The sequence below is a fragment of the Choristoneura fumiferana genome, chromosome 3 (assembly GCF_025370935.1).
Source record: "Choristoneura fumiferana chromosome 3, NRCan_CFum_1, whole genome shotgun sequence".
Lineage (NCBI taxonomy): Eukaryota > Metazoa > Arthropoda > Insecta > Lepidoptera > Tortricidae > Choristoneura > Choristoneura fumiferana.
In genome coordinates, this window is record NC_133474.1 from 8,925,120 (window position 1) to 8,947,452 (window position 22,333).

The window sequence follows — 22,333 nt, forward strand, 5'->3', positions numbered from 1 at the left end:
CAATATAAATAGAAACTATATAAAAATGGTTAATAGCGACAAGCGAGCGAGCAAAGTTGACCAGGGCTGAAACGACTAAGGTAATAAATAAATAATGATAAAGGTGTTTTCTGGATTTCGGTTATTATTCCTTTCAACTAGGCATTATCCGATTTTTTAAACATTATGCATTTAGTCAGTAGATTATACAATCGACCATTTTGGACAACGTTCATTATGAATTTTGATCGTCATGACTTCCAATAATTATTTTTTGTGATTTTATACATTTTGAACAATTTTTCTTCGAAGAAATTCGCGGCAGCAGCAGTAGTGTACATTACGATTTTAAAAGAAAAACTATCACAAATAAGCCATACCTTTATTTTTATACTAATCGATCCAAACTTAATATTAGTATTTGCCTCGTTTTAATAAGGAACACTACACTGCGCGTGGCCGATACGCTCTTGGCCAGTTTTTCTTATATTAATGATATGAGTACATACAACACAAACACACGAATGAATACCTCAAGAAATCAATAAAGCCACGTGACGCGGTTCAAATTAGTTAACAACTTTCATTCGTCAACCAAATTCTCTTTATGTAGGAACATACATATTAACTAATTCCAACAAGTGTTCTACAATTTCGAGGTTCCAATATTATTAGTTAGTTTCACTACATTCCTAATTCCTTTGCTTTTCATATCGCATATCCGTACTAAAAATCTTGTATAAGTTTCCCTTCAATCGCTGTCTTGATATAGATAACTATTACATTTTCGTGAAAGATAATCATCTGAAAACAAAGACATTTAATTATTGCGATCTTGAGTTTCATTTTCATGCTCCTTTTCTCTTGCATACGCATGTAAGTGAAGGATGACGTTATTTCTATTTCGTAGACGGAGACACTATTTAGCTTGACTTTTCGTTTCATTTAATTTTCACTGTCGGATATCACGATACTCGTCAGATACGCTTTTGGTCAGATGCAGTTTGGGGCCGATTCGTTTTTCTTCAGTTTAACCATTTAGCTAAACGTCAGACCATTTTTTATTTACAAATAATAATAATTTGTTATTTCTTTACCTCAAAAGCATAAATTTCTTGTAGCGATTCACCGAATCGCATTTCACCTCGATCGTATATTTAATTATAGCGTTCTGTCACAATCGTTTTTTTTTAGTCGCTATAAATTTTAGTCGCATTTCACCTCGATCGTGCATTTAAGTATCGCGTTGAGTCTCAATCGTGTTTTTTTTAGTCGCTATTAGTTTTAGTCGCATTTCACCTCGATCGTGTATTAGTGTATTTTAGTGCAAACATCAATTAACATGTCAAATTAATTAGAGTCCCAGGCAAACATCGATCGCTGTGAAATGCGTCTAGGGTAAAATACTGGGTACGTATTATAATGTATAAATTTAAAATACATATCGGTTGAAATACATACAGTTGAAATACCGAAATTTGAAAAATATAATCGTTTAAATAAATATTAATCAAAATTCATAAAGCACGTTTTTCATACTGGTCGAAATACATAAAATTAAAATGACTAAGTTCACAATGTATATGTTCAGAATATATACAATCAGAATATATAATAGTTGAAAGAAATAACAATTAAAATTCCTATAGTATAGTAGAGTTTTGTCCAGGCGCGAAGCGCCTTAACTACCCTGAATAGGAGCTCCGCGAGCGGAGCTCCGTCGACTTGTCTTACAGTCCTTAATTTTTCAGAATTTTACATGTAAATACAACCTAAGTAGACTGGAGATGAAGATGAACCTAGGCATTATATAGTATGTATTTTGACCATTATGAAAAACGTGCTTTATGAATTTTGATTAATATTTATTTAAACGATTATATTTTTCAATTTTCGGTATTTCAACTGTATGTATTTCAACCGATATGTATTTTAAATTTATACATTATAATACGTACCCAAAATACTACACGAAAAATGAGAAGCTACAAATTAATTATGCTAATGTAAAAAGCTACGCGAAAAAATGCGTCAAGTACAAGATTCTATTGAAATTTTGTTATTTCGAGATGAAATGCGATTCAGTAAATCGATGTAGTTTAACTTTATTCATTTTGTGGCTTTTAAAGAAAGTTTCTTGTTGCTTGGTCATAAGCAGAAGGCATCTGATAGTAAAAGAATGATCTGACGATTAGCAAATTTGTCCAAAATCATATCTGATCTGACCAAAAACGTTTGTGACGGATGTCGTGGTATCAATTTTGTTTCTTTTAGACATGTTTTTCACTACCCGCAATATGACAGTTTTCTCTTTCTTATCTTACATCAGTTAATTGTGCGGTACCTATTGTGTAGGTAATATTTACACGCGATAATCACTACACGGGAGAGCAAATTTTAATTGAGTTTGTACTAAATATCTCTTTGAACTAAAACTCCATTACAAAGTTAATTAGTGTTATTTTCGCGTTTGCCTGTTACTGATGGTTTTATATTTAATTTTAAAGTAAATATGTATATATTTGTTTAAATATTTTTCATCACACTTGCTCGTAAACAGTGTCGTAACATGCAGGCTACCTTGGTTGCAACCCCCCAAATAAAACCCTCGACCATAATGTGCTTCTCATGAAACCCGTGGTTGGTAAATGAGTCACTGCCTGTACTAATTTTCATGCCATGAAGCCCTAGGTCGGTAAATGAGTTTGTTACTGCATGGTGTGCTACTGCTCCGTGCGAATGCTGCACACGCACGCCATACACATGCTGCGGAGGGGGAGGGCGGCGGGGAGTGGCGCTGCCAAGAGCGCAATCAGCGGTATCGACAATTTTTGAAAAAATATTAGTTTTTCTTTTACAAATATACAATTTTACTCGCAAATGTGATGAAAAACATTGTATGTCGCACGGGCGGTACTAGAATTACGAACATCGACTCATTCAAGCTTCTAATAGACTCTCGTTCGTAATTCCTTATTTACCGCCCTTAAGACAAAATGTACTATTACTTTCTACGCTCAACATAAACAATTAATCTTATTATTAAATGTTGTTAAAAATGTTGTTTTAAGGGGTGCGTAACGATGGCTATTTTTTAAAATATATTTATACTGTTGGACATAGGCCTCCCCCATAGACCTCCAGTCGCTTCGGTTGGCAGCGGCCTGCATCCACCGTGAACCCGCGGCTTTAACAAGGTCATCCGTCCATCTCGTTGGTGCAGGACGTCCTACGCTGGGTTTGCCAATCCGCGGTCTCCACTCGAGAACTTTCCGGCCCCAACGACCATCCGTTCTCCGTGCTATATGGCCTGCCCATTGCCACTTCAACGAGCTAATTCGCTTAGCTATGTTGGCTTGGATGTGTAATAGTTATACTAAATGATAATTGTACGAAGTAAAAATAGATATTTTAATATTATACCAAACGTTTATTATATATAATGAGCGATTATACCCTTTGAAAATATGGCAAATGGTGTTATATCAAATGAAAATATATAAACTATTTTTATACCGATCATTACACACCCTGTTTTAAGACAAGAGGTAGGTCGCTCCCGTGGATGAATTAAAATATGGCTAGAACTAGAACTATATACCGTGGGAATTTCAGAAAATCGTTGCGCGGTGTCGGTGTATCGTTATGATTCTCAAGGAACATTCCTGCACAAGTTTCTAGCTCCAGTGTTTTAGGGCCTAAACTTTAGGCTATGTGTGTCTGTCTGTCTGTCTGTTAATCAATCACGTTCCTCTTTTGTAGGTAGTTGACCTTTATTGGAAATTCAGAAAACAACATGTAACAAAAAAAATTGTAAATAAAATCTTTTTCTTGCTGAGAATTTTTCTTCTTATAGGTACTCTGCTTTATGCTTTGTTATAATAATATGATTATTAGCATGCGCCACTTATTTTTCATAACATCGTTTGATATTAGATTTCCCTGAGCCCGCTCTGCCGTGAATAAGCAAATTATTTCCCCCGTAAGTCTTCTTTCGCGTGGGATGGCGTCCTACGGGTTCTCGAGCAATATTTATTCCGGCGAGACGGAATTATTTGAGTCGCTCTATTAATTTTTACTTTAACTTTTATTACATGAACGCTCATTGTATGTACACTACTTTCAGCCCTGCCATCCCTCATTTAAATTTTTATTACAATAAATTACAGGGGAATTATAGTGTTTGTAAATGCACAACACAAAACTCGGTAATATAATTTTCGTATTACACTAGCATTACCTGTATTAATAAACAGTCGATAGGAGATATATATGGAAATATCAACAATGACGAAGAGATCAAAATATACTCAGCGGCACAAAATTACCGATTCTGCAGATTTTTTGCCGCTCCTGTATATATTCTTGTTACAACTTACACGTAACAATACGTAGCCAAATGAATTACGCACCGGCTAGCAAAAGCTCTTATTCTTTTGACAATAGTCCATTAATGTTCAAAGCCCGTCGTCTTTTATTGTTTCCGTGTTATAGCTACGAGTAAGTGGCAAATACGAAAAAATAATAATTTCAAATCCAAATTTTTATTGCAATCCTTTTTCTTACAAAGTTCGTACCTAAGTTAAAAGAATTGAATCCCTTAGTGTGACTTTTTGGTCGTAACAAATATGTTGTGCGGTGCTTTCGCGCTATAGTTTATAGTGGTATTATTAAAGCAGTTTGTTGCTGATACGCGACGCTAGAAGCGCTACTAATTAGTCTATTTCTACTCCAAATTACCTGTGAAAATGGTGTTAAGCAGCAGATAAAGATTATAATAAATCATTATGCAACATGAATCACGAATTTCGTTATGTTTGAAGCTCGAACTAAGTATGAATTTGAATATAATTTTTGTGAAACATTTAAACACCTAGTGCTTTCATTCGATATTTTGGTAGACGGAACTTGCTTATTGAATGAATAAGTAATGCTATGCAATACAAAACATCTTAGATCTTTTTTTGAACAAACATAAAGCATTGGTAAAAGGCTTCTATTTGTATTATGGTTTCCTTTTCTAATGCGTTTCGAGACGAGGGGTGTGGGGTTATTCCTCTTTTTCTGTTCCATTCTGCAGCCCTCAGACATGTGGACCAGTTTTGTTGGTTCCTTTGCCGACACCGATACATTTTTTACTCCTTTTCTAAATCTTATTTGTTTTGCACAAATAAACTTACCTGCCGCCTGCTCCCTACGCCATTGCTCACATTTTAAAATTGACGTTATTCCTCTAACCTTTTAAATACCTCAGTCTTTTGTAAAAGCTCAGTTAATTTGTAATTTGATTTGTGGAGCTTCGGTAAATGTAATTTAAATTATACCTTACCTTTTCTATCACTAATTCACCAGTTACAAATTGAGTAATATGAGGGTGCATAAATATAGATACTTTGAAAATACATACATTACGTATATTAAGCTCTAATTACTCAAAATAAATCTTAATTAAATAAACATATGATGAGCATAAATGCGACTTTGAAATCTAGTTGTAGAGGTTAGCGATTATGAATGAATTTAATTTGATCAAAAAAGAAAATTTGCGTACAAATCCAGACTTTTACATCTGCTACACTTTTTTATTTAAAATAACTTTCGTCAGAGGTCGTAAACTTCGTCTCGGTCATCTCATTTAAAATAATTCCTATGCTAAGTAAATACAAGAAGGTTTGGTACTTAAAGAAAATATCGAACGAATCATCATAATATCCCAAATAAAAACTATACCTACAAACAACTCACAGATCACACTTGGGTAGATACTATTCACGATGATATTGATTTTGTTCAGATAACATATTAATTCCGATAAGCCTTATTCATTTAAAAACAAACTTAAAATTGCTGTCTGAAAATGTAGAGGCTACAAATGTTGATGACTCATGGGAAAATCCTGAGCAATCTCAGTCAGATCAGAACATTATTTATTTCAGCTGATATCTGCCAGTCACATCTTGTTACCTTTTGAAAGAAGTACTGTTGTTGTATTTCGTGAAAACTATTTTATTAATCATTTCTTAATTTCACAATACAAATCTATCTATTTATGTCTATTCTATTCTTATTATAATCTATGCAATTCAAACATAATCAACAATAAAATAATATAATACAAAATATGTGAGAACAAGAAATAAAATCACAATCGAAATTTAAAATGAAATAAATAATAAATTAATACTAAATATCAAATAAAATTAAATCCACATACAATAAAATAAAATCTCAAATGAAGTTAAAATAATAATAAAATATCGCTCTCTGTCACCTAAAAATATCTTTAAGTGAAGTCAAAAAGCCCCCCTCGAGCTGCGCCGGGTGCAAAAGCTTTTTACTTAATACATTTTTATTCAAAGTGCTGATATTCCCGATCACTGATTCTTCTTCTTCTATTCTTATCAAAACTCTATAAAATACATTCTGTTCATTTTTAGATAGCGCCCGATCCCTTTAAGGATTTTCGTGATCCCAGATGCTCGATTTTTGATAATTATACAAATAAAAAGACTATCATTTTGTTTTGTTTCAGGGCTTAATTTAGAACCTGGATTCATGTCGCCTATGTCACCTCCTGAGATGAAACCAGACACCGCCATGCTTGATGGGCTACGAGACGACGCCACTTCGCCGCCTAACTTCAAGAACTACCCGCCTAATCACCCCCTGAGTGGCTCCAAACACCTATGCTCTATATGCGGCGACAGGGCGTCTGGGAAGCACTATGGGGTGTACAGGTAAGCAATAGTAAAATATATCACCTCGTACAGTCGAGGAAACTGAATCGCGGACCAGGGTGGGAACTTTTCACATCAATTTCGTTATGATTTCTTTGGCAGATGTATGGAATGTCAAACATCAGCTTTGACATCAGTCTCCATTCCACCCTGTTACGTTGTTCAGTGGCCGTATTGTCTGACGCTCTGCGCTAGCGATCGCATTCACCATCTCTTTCTACTCTCATCCTATACGTATAAGGGAAATAAATGGTGAAAACGTTGGTGTTTCCGAGTACGTTAGACAATAAGACCTCAGTTTCTTTGACTGAACTTGAGACGCACAGGCGGAGCACGAATGACACGATCGAACAAGTGATCAAAGTGGCTATAGTCAGGTGCCCACCTACGGTGGTTTACACAATGTAAATTGTCATATCATATCTTGCTTGTCTCGTTATGTACAAAAAGTGCGTCATCTTCGATAACTTGTGTGCCTAATCTAGCGATAAATGGATGTTTTTTGGTCAATTTTCCAGATATTGCAATTGTATTTGGGAAAAAATATAATAATATATGGTATAAAGTATTTTAGAACCCTAGATTTTCTTATCGAAAAACAAAATACTGATCAGCATAACAAAAAGAGCACCAAAAAGATAGTCTGAAATAATGGTCAGCTATTTCAATATTCAGAGACCAAATTTTTAGAGAAATATTCGGAGGGCAAACTAAACTAATGCGCATTGCGTTTCGTTGGGATCCTATTTCTTTTATGGGCTCCTGTTGTGTGGAGCGCCTTAATTTCGCAAAACAGAGCTCAATCTTGGCTTAGTCTCATACATGTTGTACATTTTGCGAATATGATTAAATAAAAATTATTGGGTGGTCTTTTAAAACTAAAACGTAGTTCAAATATTGGTCGTCATTTAATATTTTAGGTTAAGTTTTTTTTATTATACCTATACTGTCATATTTACTGGTTTTGATCTTACCGATCATTTATTATTTTAGGTGGGTAAATTTACATCTGAAGATCTTTCAAAGCTATTTAATTTTAGAAATTAATTTCCATTATTGTAACAATAGTCACTTGTAGTTAAATTTGTCACCATCTATTAATTTTGTTTCTAAAAATATTACATACGTCATCCTTAAAAAAAAAATCTGATATACTTAGATTATACTATACCACGCGCCATATAAATCTGCCTAAAAGTTCATTACTTAATACTCAGTTTTGACCCATTTTGAGATACATTTTTTATGCGACGGCTTTATTTTACTCCCTGATTGTGTTCGAATCGCTTAAAGGTATAGTTCCTATTCAAATTGGTATTATACCTTTATAGTTTTTGTGATACTAGTCGTGGCAATGAACTTTTAGGCAAAGTTAGGCGGCGGAAGGTATAGCCTTGCCTTTGCAAAGGGGAGATCGGGGCGAACGCTTTCATTATTAAAACTGACTGAGTTCAAATTCAATATCCAGAGTCGTTTTTAAAAAACACTGACATCCTGTACATAATAAGAATCTTAGTGATGTAAAATAAACGCAAAAACCTTTTCATTCTAATAACGAAATAACTCGATTAATCTGTGGAAATAACCTATCCTGCGGAATTTGATTGATTTAGTACGTGATTTACATTCGTTGCAAGTTTTAGACTTTCAATAGTTTCTCTCTCAATGTCACATCTAAAGCACATCTCTTGATGCGCTACTGCTCTCTCCTACGAATTAGTCGACAACCCGTCTGTGTTCGCGCTTCTTCAATTATTTGTGCCTGAACAATATGGTCGCACAGGGGTACGTCGCCGCCGTGCGTCGGCTCTTCGCTACCTTTAAAGGGTTCCGGACGCGCCGCGCTAGAAACTCGCCGACCGCAAGGGCGATTGAGCTTCTGAACTTATTGGTGACTCAGGTCCCAAATGCTGATGTATTCTCTGACCACTTGCAGTCGCTTCTCAATAAAATAAGGCAATGTTTGTGTATGTCTGTTTAATGTAGTTATTTATTATGTATCTATCTAGTACGTAAGTGTTTTGTAAGTTTAGCTAGTAATAGAGACGCTTTGGTGTATACTGTAAGTCTTTATTATGAATAAATAAATAAACGTACGAGTTGTACGTTGTTTCGCAGACAACATTTTATTAGAATTTCGTTTAACAGATATTTTTTCTTATATTATTGTTTCATAGAATAATCAATACATGGAACACTTACTTTGAAGAAATTTGTATCATTGATTTTTGTTACAAATAAAATTCATTATTTAGGTGTTCATTTCATAGAATAACAAATCAAATATTTTTTATTCTTATATTATTTAGTTGATATAAAACTTATTACAAAGAAAATCATTTCATGTGGTGGTAGCTTCTAAACGTTTTTAATTCATACCTGCGACAAAACCTCCTATAACGGTAGCGATTCACTTTCTGGTGTGGTCACAGTTCTTACCCTAACCTAACCTTCTTTTGTGGTAGCGATTCGCTTAGTGGTGAAGTCACAGTTCTAACCTAACCTAACCTACTTTTCTGATAGCGGTCGTATTCTGTTGAGGTCACAGTTCTAACCTAACCTAACCTACTTTTCTGGTAGCGATTCGCTTTCTGGTGGGGTCACAGTTCTAACCTAACCAACTTCTCGTAGCGATTCGCTTTCTGGTGGGGTCGCAGTTGTAACCTAACCTAACCTACTTTTCTGGTAGCGATTCGCTTTCTGGTGGGGTCACAGTTCTAACCTAACCTAACCTACTTTTCTGGTAGCGATTCGCTTTCTGGTGGGGTTCACAGCTCTACTATAACCAAATCTAACCTATATAATATTACTACATTAAAATGTGTTAATTTTTATTAAATTATGGACAACATAACGTCTATTTATAATATTTATAATATTAGTAAGAATATGGATCAGTTGTTCTAGTACAACTTTGGACTTTTCTTGCCAGCTTCGCTTTACACAATGAAATCACGGAATTGATATCACTGTCTGTTTTTAATCAGGAATCTTACACCAGCAAATCGGCCCTGTGTCTGAGTTCTCATTACCGAAGCGACTTATATATAATTGGAGATGAGTAATGGGTGCGCCTTGTTTGGTGAGATTCTTCCATTGTGATGAGTCTCGACGGTCTCAAAAACAAACCTGTATCACTAATACAAACCTTTTCATTTACATTATATACCTACATCGTCATCTTTAGCAATATAACCTAATGTAGGTATAATTTTAGAGTACTTATCAATATGACAAAAACAGTCTTAGAATTTGATTTAGTGTTTTTCTTTAAAAAAACGGGTTAAGTAAGTAAATACAATTTAAACGTCCATATCTATAAATATTCAGTGTTAGCAGAGCCCTGCTTCTAAGCAAAATATTAGAAAGTGTGGGATCGTTTTAACGTGATTTTAACCGAATTAAAAAAAAAATGGCGTTTCTCAGTGAATAATATAATTTATCAATATAATATTGGTGTTTTTTGTACTAAAATATACGTAATAATAAATATTATTACCAAATTTCAAGTTAACAGCTCAATATAGAAAGTTTAAAATTCTTCGTAACAAAATGTAAAAAAATAAGTTAACTTTAGTTGCTTCTCATTCCTCTGTTTTCCAATATTTTTCAGAAGATAAATTGTAAGTAGGTTTATTACTGCAGAGACCGCGAAATAACACTCGGTCATCTAGCTAGAGATACGAGACCGACAATCCCTGTTCGCAGACGAGGCTTGTATGGGTGCTTTTCTCAAATAAATCGAAGGAAATAAAATTATATACCAGGTCACCATGTCACTTGATGATGAACTCATAACGGAAACAATAGCGCTTATTTAAATTAAAAATCACTCGTTTTAGTTTTTGTATAAACCGTATTAGTACCTATTTCTTTTTTAATATTCTCGCCAACATACTATTTTTCGTCTATTTTTTTTGTAAGCGGTTCGGGTTAAGTAATGTTTTTGCCGCCAAATCTTGAGATGATATTTATTATTTTTTGATCCTACTAATATTATAAATGTGAAAGTTTGTGAACGGCTGGACGCATTTGGATGAAATTTGGCAAAACTTAGTTTAGAACCTGGATTAAAACATAGGATATTTGTTATCCCGATATTCCCACGGGATAGGGATAAAATCTCTAACAACCGCTGGGCTTAGAGTCATGAATTTTGGTATGTAGATAGCTGGACGTCTGGAATAACACATAGGCTACTTTTTATCCCGATCTTCCAAGGGGATAGGGATAAAATCTCGAACTAATAACCGCTGGGCTTAGAGTCATGAAATTTGGTAATTATGTAGATAGCTGGACATCTGGATTAAAACATAAGATACTTTTTATCCCGATATTCCCCCGTGGGGATATCTAAATAACAACCGCTGGGCTTAGATTCATGAAATTTGGTATGAAGGTAGCTGGACGTCTGGAATAACACATAGGCTACTTTTTATCTTGATGTTCCTGATGGACAGGGATATTTGGATATATTTTGGTAAACGCTAGTATTTAATAAAAAATAACAATACCTTAGTATTTTTTTAAAATAAATTATTAACCATAAATGTCAATCCTTAATTATTACATTGAATACTTTACTGATTTAATCTAATGAAATAACGAGATTAAAAAGTAAATACACATTCACAAACTATGTTTTTCTTAATTGGCATAGATATAGTCAATATAAAAATAAAACCCAGTGAAACAAAACAAAAGACAATCACTTTGCTGGCCGTGGCCAGGCAATGTTGTTTGAAATTCCATTACTGTACTCTAATTTGAAATTAGAACGCATAATTTATTGAATCAGGCGTTACTTTGCGGAGGTCCATATCAATGAATTAAAAGAATTTCCGGGTGAGCAAAGAAATTATTTTAGTTCATTAGAACGAATGTTCAATAAGTGCTATACAAAGACGCACTCGCGTTTTATCATCACGAATATAAGGACGATATTTCCTTGGATGTTTGAGAAAAAACTATTGTTATCTTCTCAGCGAGGGCCCGACCCGATACACTTGATTTTTTTTTCGTGTCCCCCTTAAACTGTATGGGAGTCCCTCTTATAAACATTTTAAAATATTTTTTGACAAATTGTATGGCTTTAGGTTAGCAAGATGCTTATACTGTGAAAATTGGAAGACTGTAGCTCCAACCCTTTTGCTGTTAAACTTGTGTGACAGACAACAGACAGACAGACACGTGAGTGACATCAATAGGAGCTGTTTGTACCCTTCTGCTACGAAATCCTATAATCGTGCAATTAAATATGAGAATCCATGCCTAACATAATAATATACAGTTACATGTCGCAGCGCTGACATTGATGTCAGTCATTAGCAGCTAGACAAAACATTACATAAGGTGTTAAACGACGGATCATTAAAACGCAGTGGCGTGAACAATATAGGTGGGCCATTTGGCACATGCCGCCGCTTCAGATACTGTCGCCTTTGTGCGGAAAACGCTTGTTATGCTTGGCTATGTCTCATAATACAAAATCACATGCAATATCACTCACTTTGTTATCGAGATGGTCCGCAAAGATTAGATAAAAGAAACCGTTTGGTTTTCCTCAACACTGAACCTATTTTAAAATTCTGGAGTGCTCTCCTCCTTATCCCATTTTTCGAGATCAGTGCGAAGATTAGGATGTCATTGAATAACAAACAGATGTAAAGAATAACTTGGAATTTGTGATTCGGTGGTTATTAAGTACCTTATTTTTAGCTAATAAAACTGTTTTGTTTTATTTAGCAGCTTAACAGTGTCTTCTTCAAAGTCAATGTAGTTAGGCATATATACCTACTTAAGTATTGCAGATATAAATAGTATGTTTATCTACATGCATATCATAACTTCCCTATTATATGTTCAGAAACGACTATCAAATGGTCTTTATTAAGAAACCTGGTATCTGCGGGTGCATCTTAATGTTCACATTAAAGTACAGTGCATCTTAATGTTTACATTAAAGTATCGGTAATACTTTTTTAACAATGCATATCTGTACATATTGTAGAAAACTTATGACATGCATGTGGATAATAATTATTATTATAAATAAAACTTTAGTTTTTTATTATCTGTTTTATTTAAGCTTTGGTAGGTACCTACTTCAAACTAGTTATCAGTAACACTAACTTAAAAATACAGGCCATATCTGAACATATTATAGAAAACTTAAGATATGCATGTAGATAAAGTTATGTATGCGGCTATACATAATTAGGCATTGAACACTCGTGTGATCTTATTATGAAACTCGCCTTCGGCTCCTTTCTGAAAACCACACTCGTACTTTAATGCCTCTCATTATGCACCAGGCACATAAATAACTATTAGTGCTCATATTGTTATAATAGGGTGAAACGGATGTGTTGATGAAATGTTGCCTTGTGGCTTTTACCTCAAATCAACATTGAATAGAAACTCACTGAACTATATTTGTCTCTTCTACAGCGATACTATCCATAGCACTGTCTAGACTTTAGACACCTCAGACAGCTGTGTACATGTACCTTACCTAAATAGATAAACTGCAATATTGGTATGGCGTATAAAATGATAATGGGTTATGGCATGCGCAAAATTAAAGATTTTACACCTTGTTATTGTTCTTTTAACGCTTTAATCGAATTGCTCGCGTGGGAGGATCCACAACGTGCGCAACATATAAGTAAAATATTTGTTCCGAACAACTTCTACTTTATAGAATCTCACTCAACTTATACATTATTAAAGCAATTTACAATTCTATCGATCGTCGGCCGCCTGTAATGCCATGCATGAGACATTTTCTTTTCACCTTGAGAATTTTTTTACGTCGACATTCATGTCGTTGAGGGCAGGTAGTTAAAGTTTTGATGGAATTGTAATTTTAATTCCCCTCTAAAAGATTTGCGAAGCAAAATAATCCAGTGATCCTTTTAAAACGAGTCTCTCTCGTCATAAAAGTTCAAGTAATAAATCAAGCGATAACTCCCTGCACAATAACAATAACATTAAGCAAAGTTTTACGACAGTTGATGCAATTATTTAATGCAATGTATTATTTCAGTTGAAACATTGTTAATCAGTCCGAGTGTTATGGTAATTGATGGACATTGAAAACTAAAGGATATTGTAGGTATTGTGTTCTATTTTTGTAACTGCGGTATCTATCCCTGAACGAGTCCACCTACCTATCGATAAACACCATATGTGGCTCAATGATCTGAAAATAACACAACAATTTATTTCTTACGATAGGCCTTCCAAAGAATTTTCCTAATCGAATGATTATTTATGAATATTGAACCCATTTATAGATAAATATTATCATTGATTTCTCCGTTTGTCTGATGATTTTGATGAATTAAAACGTACGTTCCTTCACAAACAATATTGACTGCTCCAAGAAAGGTTACTTCTAAATCACGCATACTTACACAAAAAGCATACTTACTTAGCAGACACTGACTTTAGTGCGCAATAAAGTAAACTATAAAAGTCGCTCTGTTTTTACAAGTTAATGCTTTGCTTGCAGTTACTTACCATCACACCGGGCTTATTATACATCACGTTCACATCAGACATATCGTTCTAAAAAGTATGCAGGGCGGGGGCACAGTTTACAGTTTTCAGAGGTGATAGATCTTCTAAATTTCACCTAAACCAGAAAATAACTAATGATGATAATTAATATACCTTACACACCATAATATGAAAAATTGTTTTGTTATTAGTAAATTTAGTAAAGTCTCGTGTCGTTTTTAGCACTTTAAAAATAAAATAACGCACTTTTCTATGGGTAGGTACCTAAGCTATTAAGTAGTATGTTTTTTGTTTTTTGTTTGTTATATGTGTACCGAATTTTGCAGAAATGTTTTTTGTCTCTTCTCTTTAATGACATTGTTCGTGTGGAAGTAGTACCTAGATAGGTACTTAAAGCTTCTTTCACCCGCATTATATAAAGAACCAATCGACTGACACCTCAATCAAAATCGGACCAGTAGGTAGTTTTCGTCGTTCCTAAAAACATACCTAAGTAAACACAAACATTAGATTGCTTTTTCTTTTGACTTTATCATAGTGAAGGTATGTTACTTATTCTGTGCTCGTAGTCGAATAAATGACAAATGTAGCTAGATTATTGGTTATGATTTTCACAAATATTTGTATGTGTCTCAAAAATATTTGAATGCATCTCCTTACATTGTTGATGAAAGTGAAATAACTTAACGAGGATGTTGAAACATAATCACTTGCCCTGTCTCGATTTTTAACCGACTTCAAAAAAAGAGGATGTTATCAATTCGGTTGTTTTTTTTATTATGTTTGTTACCTCAGAACTCCGTCATTTATGAACCGATTTGAAAAATTTGTTTTGCGTTAGTCTAGGAATGTCTTCAATTAGGTCCCATACCTAAGCATCAAATCAGGATCGGATGATTGGGTCTAAAGGAAATCGAGGGAACTCTTCAAATGTTGTAGAGACACATATAGTAAATTGGATATTATTTAGTTTGGAGCATTTTGCTCTTGAAAATCATCATTTGGTAAAGTGGAACTGATGATGAAGACCATAGTTGACCATCGGAGTTACTACTCGATAACAAGTATTTCACGGGATAAATTTTAATTACTTTGACATAGTTGCTTAGCAATTTATGCTCCTCGTAATGCATATGGTAAAACGGGTGGTGAAGCACCGGGACTCCTCAATAATGACCGTCTCTGCATCGATTATTTACAAATTATAACAAAAAAGTGAACCGACTACAAAAACCATGATAATAATTTTCAACTAGTCTGAAATCGGTCGGTGCCTCAGCCAGCACGAGCCCGGAGTGATTGAAGCCCAATATAAAGTGCGTAGGTGAGGTATATAACATTAAGTCCACTCCTGCTGGCTCGTGCTGAGGCACCGACCGACTTCAGACTGGTAGAAAATTATTTTCATGGTTTTTTTGTAGTCGGTTAAATTGTAAATAAAACTATTTATTTACCTATAAGTCCTAAAACTATAAGGTGGCATAAAACTTGTGCTGATTAGTACCTATATTAATTACAACTCTCAGACACAACTCTATTAACTTAGATAAATGAGATCATTGAAGATTAATATTGTTTTGGGTTTACTTACCGCCCGCCCCGCACACGTAAATTTGTTCAATTGGCAGTCTCACGTAGAGCGCGTGTGCCTCTATTTTTATCTGAAAGATTTTTTGCGAATAACGCTATGACCACGTCAACCTATTCTCTAACACAGTACAAAAAAGGAGCAGTACACCGTCTTCATACAAACGGCCGGACCGCGAGTTATAGCTACGTGCCACGAATTCTCAGCGTACCTCGGCAACCATCAGTCGCGAGTGTTCCGCGGTTACGTACCGACTCACGCGCATTTATTACGTACCTTATACGTCACCACGATATAAACAGTATTGTTCGGTGTACGTATGTTTAAATTCATCTAATATAATATAATATAGTAAAAACGTATCTATTGAAATTATTTATCAGAATGCGAATTTTTTATACTTTTAATTCAACAATAACGCTTTTCGCACATGCCAGAAGAGGCGCAAATACTTAATTTGTAGGTAACAAATATATGTAGTGATGAAGCCAAATAAAACCGTTTCAAACTTAATACGTTTTGTGGTTTATTAAAATAACGTAAAATGCATTTTTGTTATGCACTTCTCAGTCCATTTTTAAATCTCTCCTAATCCTTTCCCTACAACTGAAGAGTGACAGTTAGTAGAGTAGGCAGGCAGCTTATCGCGCATTTGTGTACCGAGTCGGCGTAAGTAATTATATCAAGGACACTGCCGAGACGGAATACTTACTGCTCCTTTTTATACTGTGTCTCTAATGACCTAATCCCGTATAGATGACTGCGTGTATTTGACGTGTGGACAATTCAATATTTACCCTATATCTACTGTACACCTATCAAGTTAGGCGAGTTAGATTAGGTGGATATTACAAAAGGTGTCTTATATATAAGTAAAATAGTTGGATTAATAAATCAGTTTGTTTAATATAACATATTATAGATTCTACAGGTATTTATACCCATTTCAGGGGACTTTTGTTTAGCTGAGCCTAAGGATAGATTTTATTAATTTATCTATCCGTTAGAAAAAAATGTTCGGGCTGGGATTCCAACAAAACTTTATTATGTAGATACACTCGGTCTCACCGCCGTACTCAAAGACTTGAATCAAGTTAAAGAATAAGTGCTTAACTCTTTCTTTTTCTATTTTTGTATGGAAAATAATTGACGATTTAATTTGACGTGTCAAGCAATTGATCTTGTTTGTTAGTAACAGATCCAGAAATAACAGGTAAAATATTTTTTGAATTAAAAACTACCGTGAGACACAGACATAAATTATTAGATTAGATACAAGGGCTACTTACGTATACATAGTCGAAGTACGACCAACTGTTTCGAGCCAATTTGTGGTTCTTTTTCAAGTCGAACTCGACTCGAACGGAAAGGTAACCTTGAACAAATTGGTTCGAAACATGTCGGATAGAATGAGATATACTTAGGCACAGCACAACTATATTCTTACTTTACCTACACACAATTATAAGTAGAGTATGCTTCAGATACGAACCGGAATCCACAACCCGAAGAATTGCCTATTAAACATTTTAAAGCTTGGTTTATAAATTATAACATTGATTTAAATATTTTTAATTAGACTGCGCTAACTACCTCGTAAAGTGTACTTATAACGCATTTTATAGACGTGCTAATGCTTGACTCACGTAAAAACCTGGCCCGAATTACATTCTCGTTCCAATATAATTAGCGTTGGGTTTTATAAAATCCTTCACTCAAATTGACAGTTTAAATGTTATATTCGTATCCAAGTACAATTTTCGACGTCAGTTGCTCTACTGACATTTTTCTACCAGAGAATGACGACAGCCCGTGCGTCGCTGTTGTAAAATCATGGGTACTTAATACATCGGTAAAGTAAAGTCACAACTCTCTAGATTATTACATACGTTAAGTGTTCAGTATTTCAATTCTCAGAAGTGAAAGTTTATCTTGATTATCGTCAGTGTTCTTGCAAAACCTGCGTCACGTTGAAGGCTTTAATGAAATCCAGTCGGCGACGACTGGGTCTGAGCAATTTGTCTCGCAAAAAGTATTTTATTCTGGATTGGATGGTAACGAATTAACGATACGATGAGTATTCGTCGTGCGCCATTAATAGAATCAAATTCACACGCTTCCCCATTATAAAGATTGATCGTTTAGTATAACTACAAGAATAAACTATCATATTTTTTATATTATATATTTGCTAATTTCATTTGGAATTTTTGTACATGAATATCGACAAAAACCAAAATTAATGGTAAAAAAACTAAAATTATTAATTTTTGGCCGGTTTCCTGACTTTCTGCCTCATGGTACCCATCAATGATCGGACCGGACAACAACTTTATTATAATTTCTGCCAATTTTGTGCCAATCTGAACGAAACTGTTGCTCCGTATCGGTACTGCGACCCCTTTTGCGAAATTTAGCCTTAATAATAGCCCAGTAATGTTCGATCTGGGAAGATATAGACAATATGGTGGATTCATGTCTTTCGCCACGAAACTCACGTTATTGTCTTTATACCATTTTATCACCTTAGCTGCGTAATGGCAAGACGCTAAGTCGGGCCAAAATACAGTTTCGCAATTGTGCTTTCATATCATGGGCAATACTCTCTTGTGAAGACACTCCTTCATGTAAATTTCGGCATTCATTGATGAAGTGGTGAAAAATTAACTAGATTTTATTCCGCACTAGCAAATTGCCTGCCAGACCATGATTTTTGGGCGAACGTTTTAACAAAAATGGATTTTTCGGACTGAGTAACCTCCGATCTCTCAAGAACCGTGTAATACTGAGGACCTGGCAAAGATTTGTTATTCAGTTTTACATTAGTATTTTATACAACTGTATCGTAATAGGGGTCCTTAAAACACGAGCGTGGGTTTATAAAACGAGGCGTAGCCGAGTTTCATAATAGGGTCACAAATTACGTACAGTTGTATACAATATTTTATCTAAATATCCATCATATTAAATCATCTATCATGTGTTCAAGAACCATTGAGAATGACCTGCATTAACGAGAACTAGGTAGGTATGTCTGCCCCACGAGCTGCGCCCGCTGCGCGCGCGACGACCTGCTGCTCTGCTGATGTATGAAATCTTGTATGAACCATTACGATACAGCCGTGTTCATAATAGAATCCAATGTCGTAATGCTGGTCATTACCTATGGTTTTTAAACGCATAATAAAGGATTTACTATATGGGTGCAGATAAAATATGTTTCATCATCATCATTATAACACAGGCGTGTTTTCGAAAGAATTGAGTCGTACAACTTTAAAGTGCAAATTTTCGTGTAAATCGAGCGTCCCTCCCCCCCTCTAAAATCTAAGCCGGTGGGTGAAAAAATTTGAAAAAAATCAGGATGGTAGCAAGTATATCAAACTTAAAGGAAAACTATAACGGCTAAGTTTGCTTGAGAATTATTAGTAGTTTAAGAGTGAATAGCAGCCTAAGGTATAAAATATACCTAAACTTGGAAGATTCCGTATAAAATACGAAATCCTTAGAAAAATATTACTTAATGTTTTAGTAATGGCTACGGAACCCTATTTTGGGCGTGTGCGACACGCTCTTGGCCGGTTTTTAGCGATATCTCGAACAGATAGCTCACTGTTAGACGCGTATGCCTTTACTATCTTCCGATCCAGTTGTGGACTGGATGAACCTGGTTTTTGGCCTGGTCGTTGTCGGTCATGTAAAGTATATTCCTTGCCGTATTTACGGATTGCAGTTTGAACGGCTCCCACACTTACGCTTTCCATTTTTGCCAGTTTTCGGTACGTAATACTTTTTACTGAACACTGTTTGTGCAGAATACATTTTCGCTGTTGTGGTGTAAAGGCCTCGCATTTTTTTATTAATTTTTTTCTTGCATAATATATTAACGGAAATCGGTTCTGTGACATTATGACGAACATTTTTCTCCTATCAAAATATTTTTTAAATGCCAAAATACTATAATGTGCAAGTAACAAGTTGTATTTATACTAAACGATACAGTTTTAATGTGGTAGAGCCTGACTGGAACCACTTGCTGGCTGCAGTACGAATGGGCCGGCTCGACCGGGTTAGTACCACACTCCCACTGAATACCGGCGTGAAATAGTAGTTTTGCTACTGTGTTTCGTACGGTGAGTGGGAGATCCGGAGGCCCAACTCCCCCCCTCTCCCACCCCTCTCTCTCTGCCCTTTAGTCCGGCAACGCACCCGCAGTCCTAATAATTCTGTAGGTGTCCATGGGCGGCGGTGATCACTTACCATCAGGTGACCCGCATGCAGCTATTTAATAAAAAAAAAGTCTTTAATAGCTGGCTCTTTTAATAATTACATATTATATCCAATTTAAGGTATTTTACCCACGTTAATTTATGGTCTTCGATTTGCATTGTTATGTCGTAAATGCTTTCGTAGCCGTTTCTATTCTATTCTATTTTTGTATTAAAATATTATATTTATATAAATAAAATATAATATAATATTTCCGGATAATTCATTTAAGTATTTCAAGAACAACATAGGTCCAAATTAAATACATACAATTCTAAGTCAATAAGCAAAATGATATTAATGTCACAAATGAATTAATAAATTAAATTTAGACTATTGGCCAAATTCCGGATTGGACAAATTAAATTAGTTGGACCACGGGTACGTCACTGAAAATACCGCTGTTTAAATACCCTACATATTATTGATTAAATTACTAAATTAAATCGGTTCAACGTTACAACGGCTATAAGTCAGGAATGGTCCAACTAGTTTCGGTCTTTTTGGAAGATCTTTTTCATAGGTGAGTTACGCATAGGCGTTCACGACGGTGGCACTCCCCGCATTGCACTCACAAAAAGATCTTCGGAAAAGATTGAAACTGGTCGGACCGTTGCTGACTTATAATTCAGAGTTGAAATTAATTTAAGTAGTAATTTAATCAAATATGTCTCACGGGGACTTAAGTAATATACCTCATATATTGTTACTTATGGATATGTATGCCATTATTTTCATCTAAGTAGATTGTTTAGATATTTTACAGTGCAGTGAGTTAAAACCATTAACAAGAACTCCTTTGGGTTTACTTATATATATGCGTAATGTCACCGGATGTTTTTTTTTTTCAATCTACGCCCAGCTTGATTACGTGACAACTGCACTGTACGCAATCAGCCTCAATTCGAACCCTATTCAACCCGTAGTCCCGGAGGCGCTGAAATGTTAATAAGCCTCCATTTCAACCTTTTTGTACGTTCGGGGAATCCTATCCATGTTAGAGTTATCTTATACAGAGTTTATATATATATATTATTCAAGGGCGCAAAACTATTACCATTATCTTTATTATTAGCTAATCGGGTAGTACAAAATAACCATGTTTTTTTGTTAATTGGTAGTTGTCAATAAAAATATATATTCTCAGAACGTCCTTAGGTACACAACGACATGCATAGCAATAATAAAGTAAGAGATAATGTGTTAATACGGACCCCTAGTAAAAAAATAACCCTCCATTGGGTAGTCGAGTAAAAAGCAAAGTTAAATGGCGCAGAGTATTTGACAAACGTTGTCGCAAGATTTCAATAACAAAATTTGTGGAGACAAAAAAAAACAGCTAGATATCGTTAATTTCATTTTTAAGTTGACTATGCTATTATATAACCGGTCATGAAAGATTGCAAATGCGTTGAAATTATTTTACTGTAAAGATGAATGTCTGGTGATCACTTTTGATTAGACACCGATTTTATCAGTTGCTTACCGCCTATTGGCGCCTCGTTCAAATGAAACAACTCTCGAACTAAACCCACAATCCCCTTTTCAGTTGCGAAGGATGCAAGGGTTTCTTCAAGCGGACCGTCCGGAAGGACCTGTCGTACGCTTGCCGGGAGGAGCGGAACTGCATCATAGACAAGCGGCAAAGGAACCGATGCCAGTACTGCCGCTATCAAAAGTGTTTGGCTTGCGGTATGAAGCGAGAGGCGGTGCAAGAGGAGCGCCAGAGGAATGCTCGCGGCGCGGAGGATGCGCACCCGAGTAGCTCGGTGCAGGTAAGCGATGTAAGTTCATACATTTACTTATTAATATTAGCTAAGTATATCTTAATCAGCAATTAACTCTTATCTATAGCTGTTTGTTACTTCTTTACGAAGGAACCACTTTACCTTATGTGCACTCTGAGGTTAGAAATTTGTTAGTTTTGGTTGTGAAAAATGCAAAGATCCCATGGGATAACAGTGCATGGTGTAAGAATTCTGCGTGGATAGCATCAGTATCCTTTAATTACCTATCGTTGTATATTTAATAAATACCAAAATCGTAGCAAATCATTCTGCTATCATAACCATCATTATTCAACTGCAAGGAAAGGAGGATTGCGTCAAGTATAGGGTATTAGGGTTAGAACTCGTTATGAAGACTATTTGGGCCAATCAACTTTTTTACCCACACTGAACTGTCCGCACATTTTTCAAACAATTGCAGATTTTTGTAAGTAAACATGTTTTTTCTG

The 22,333-nt window shown here is 35.1% G+C and overlaps 1 protein-coding gene across 7 annotated transcripts in view; it reads left to right on the top strand.

Moving 5' to 3' along the window:
• The window catches only part of usp (retinoid X receptor ultraspiracle), a 54,684-nt gene that overhangs the window by 19,972 nt on the left and 12,379 nt on the right, over nt 1–22,333 (top strand). For 6 of the 7 annotated variants that reach the window (XM_074085449.1, XM_074085448.1, XM_074085445.1 and 3 more), the window contains 2 exons: nt 6,512–6,716; nt 21,647–21,881. In XM_074085449.1, coding sequence (XP_073941550.1) covers nt 6,535–6,716; nt 21,647–21,881 — 417 coding nt within the window. In that variant the 5' untranslated portion in view covers nt 6,512–6,534. The remainder of the gene's footprint in view (nt 1–6,511; nt 6,717–21,646; nt 21,882–22,333) is intronic. The other variant, XM_074085447.1, reaches the window with a different exon arrangement.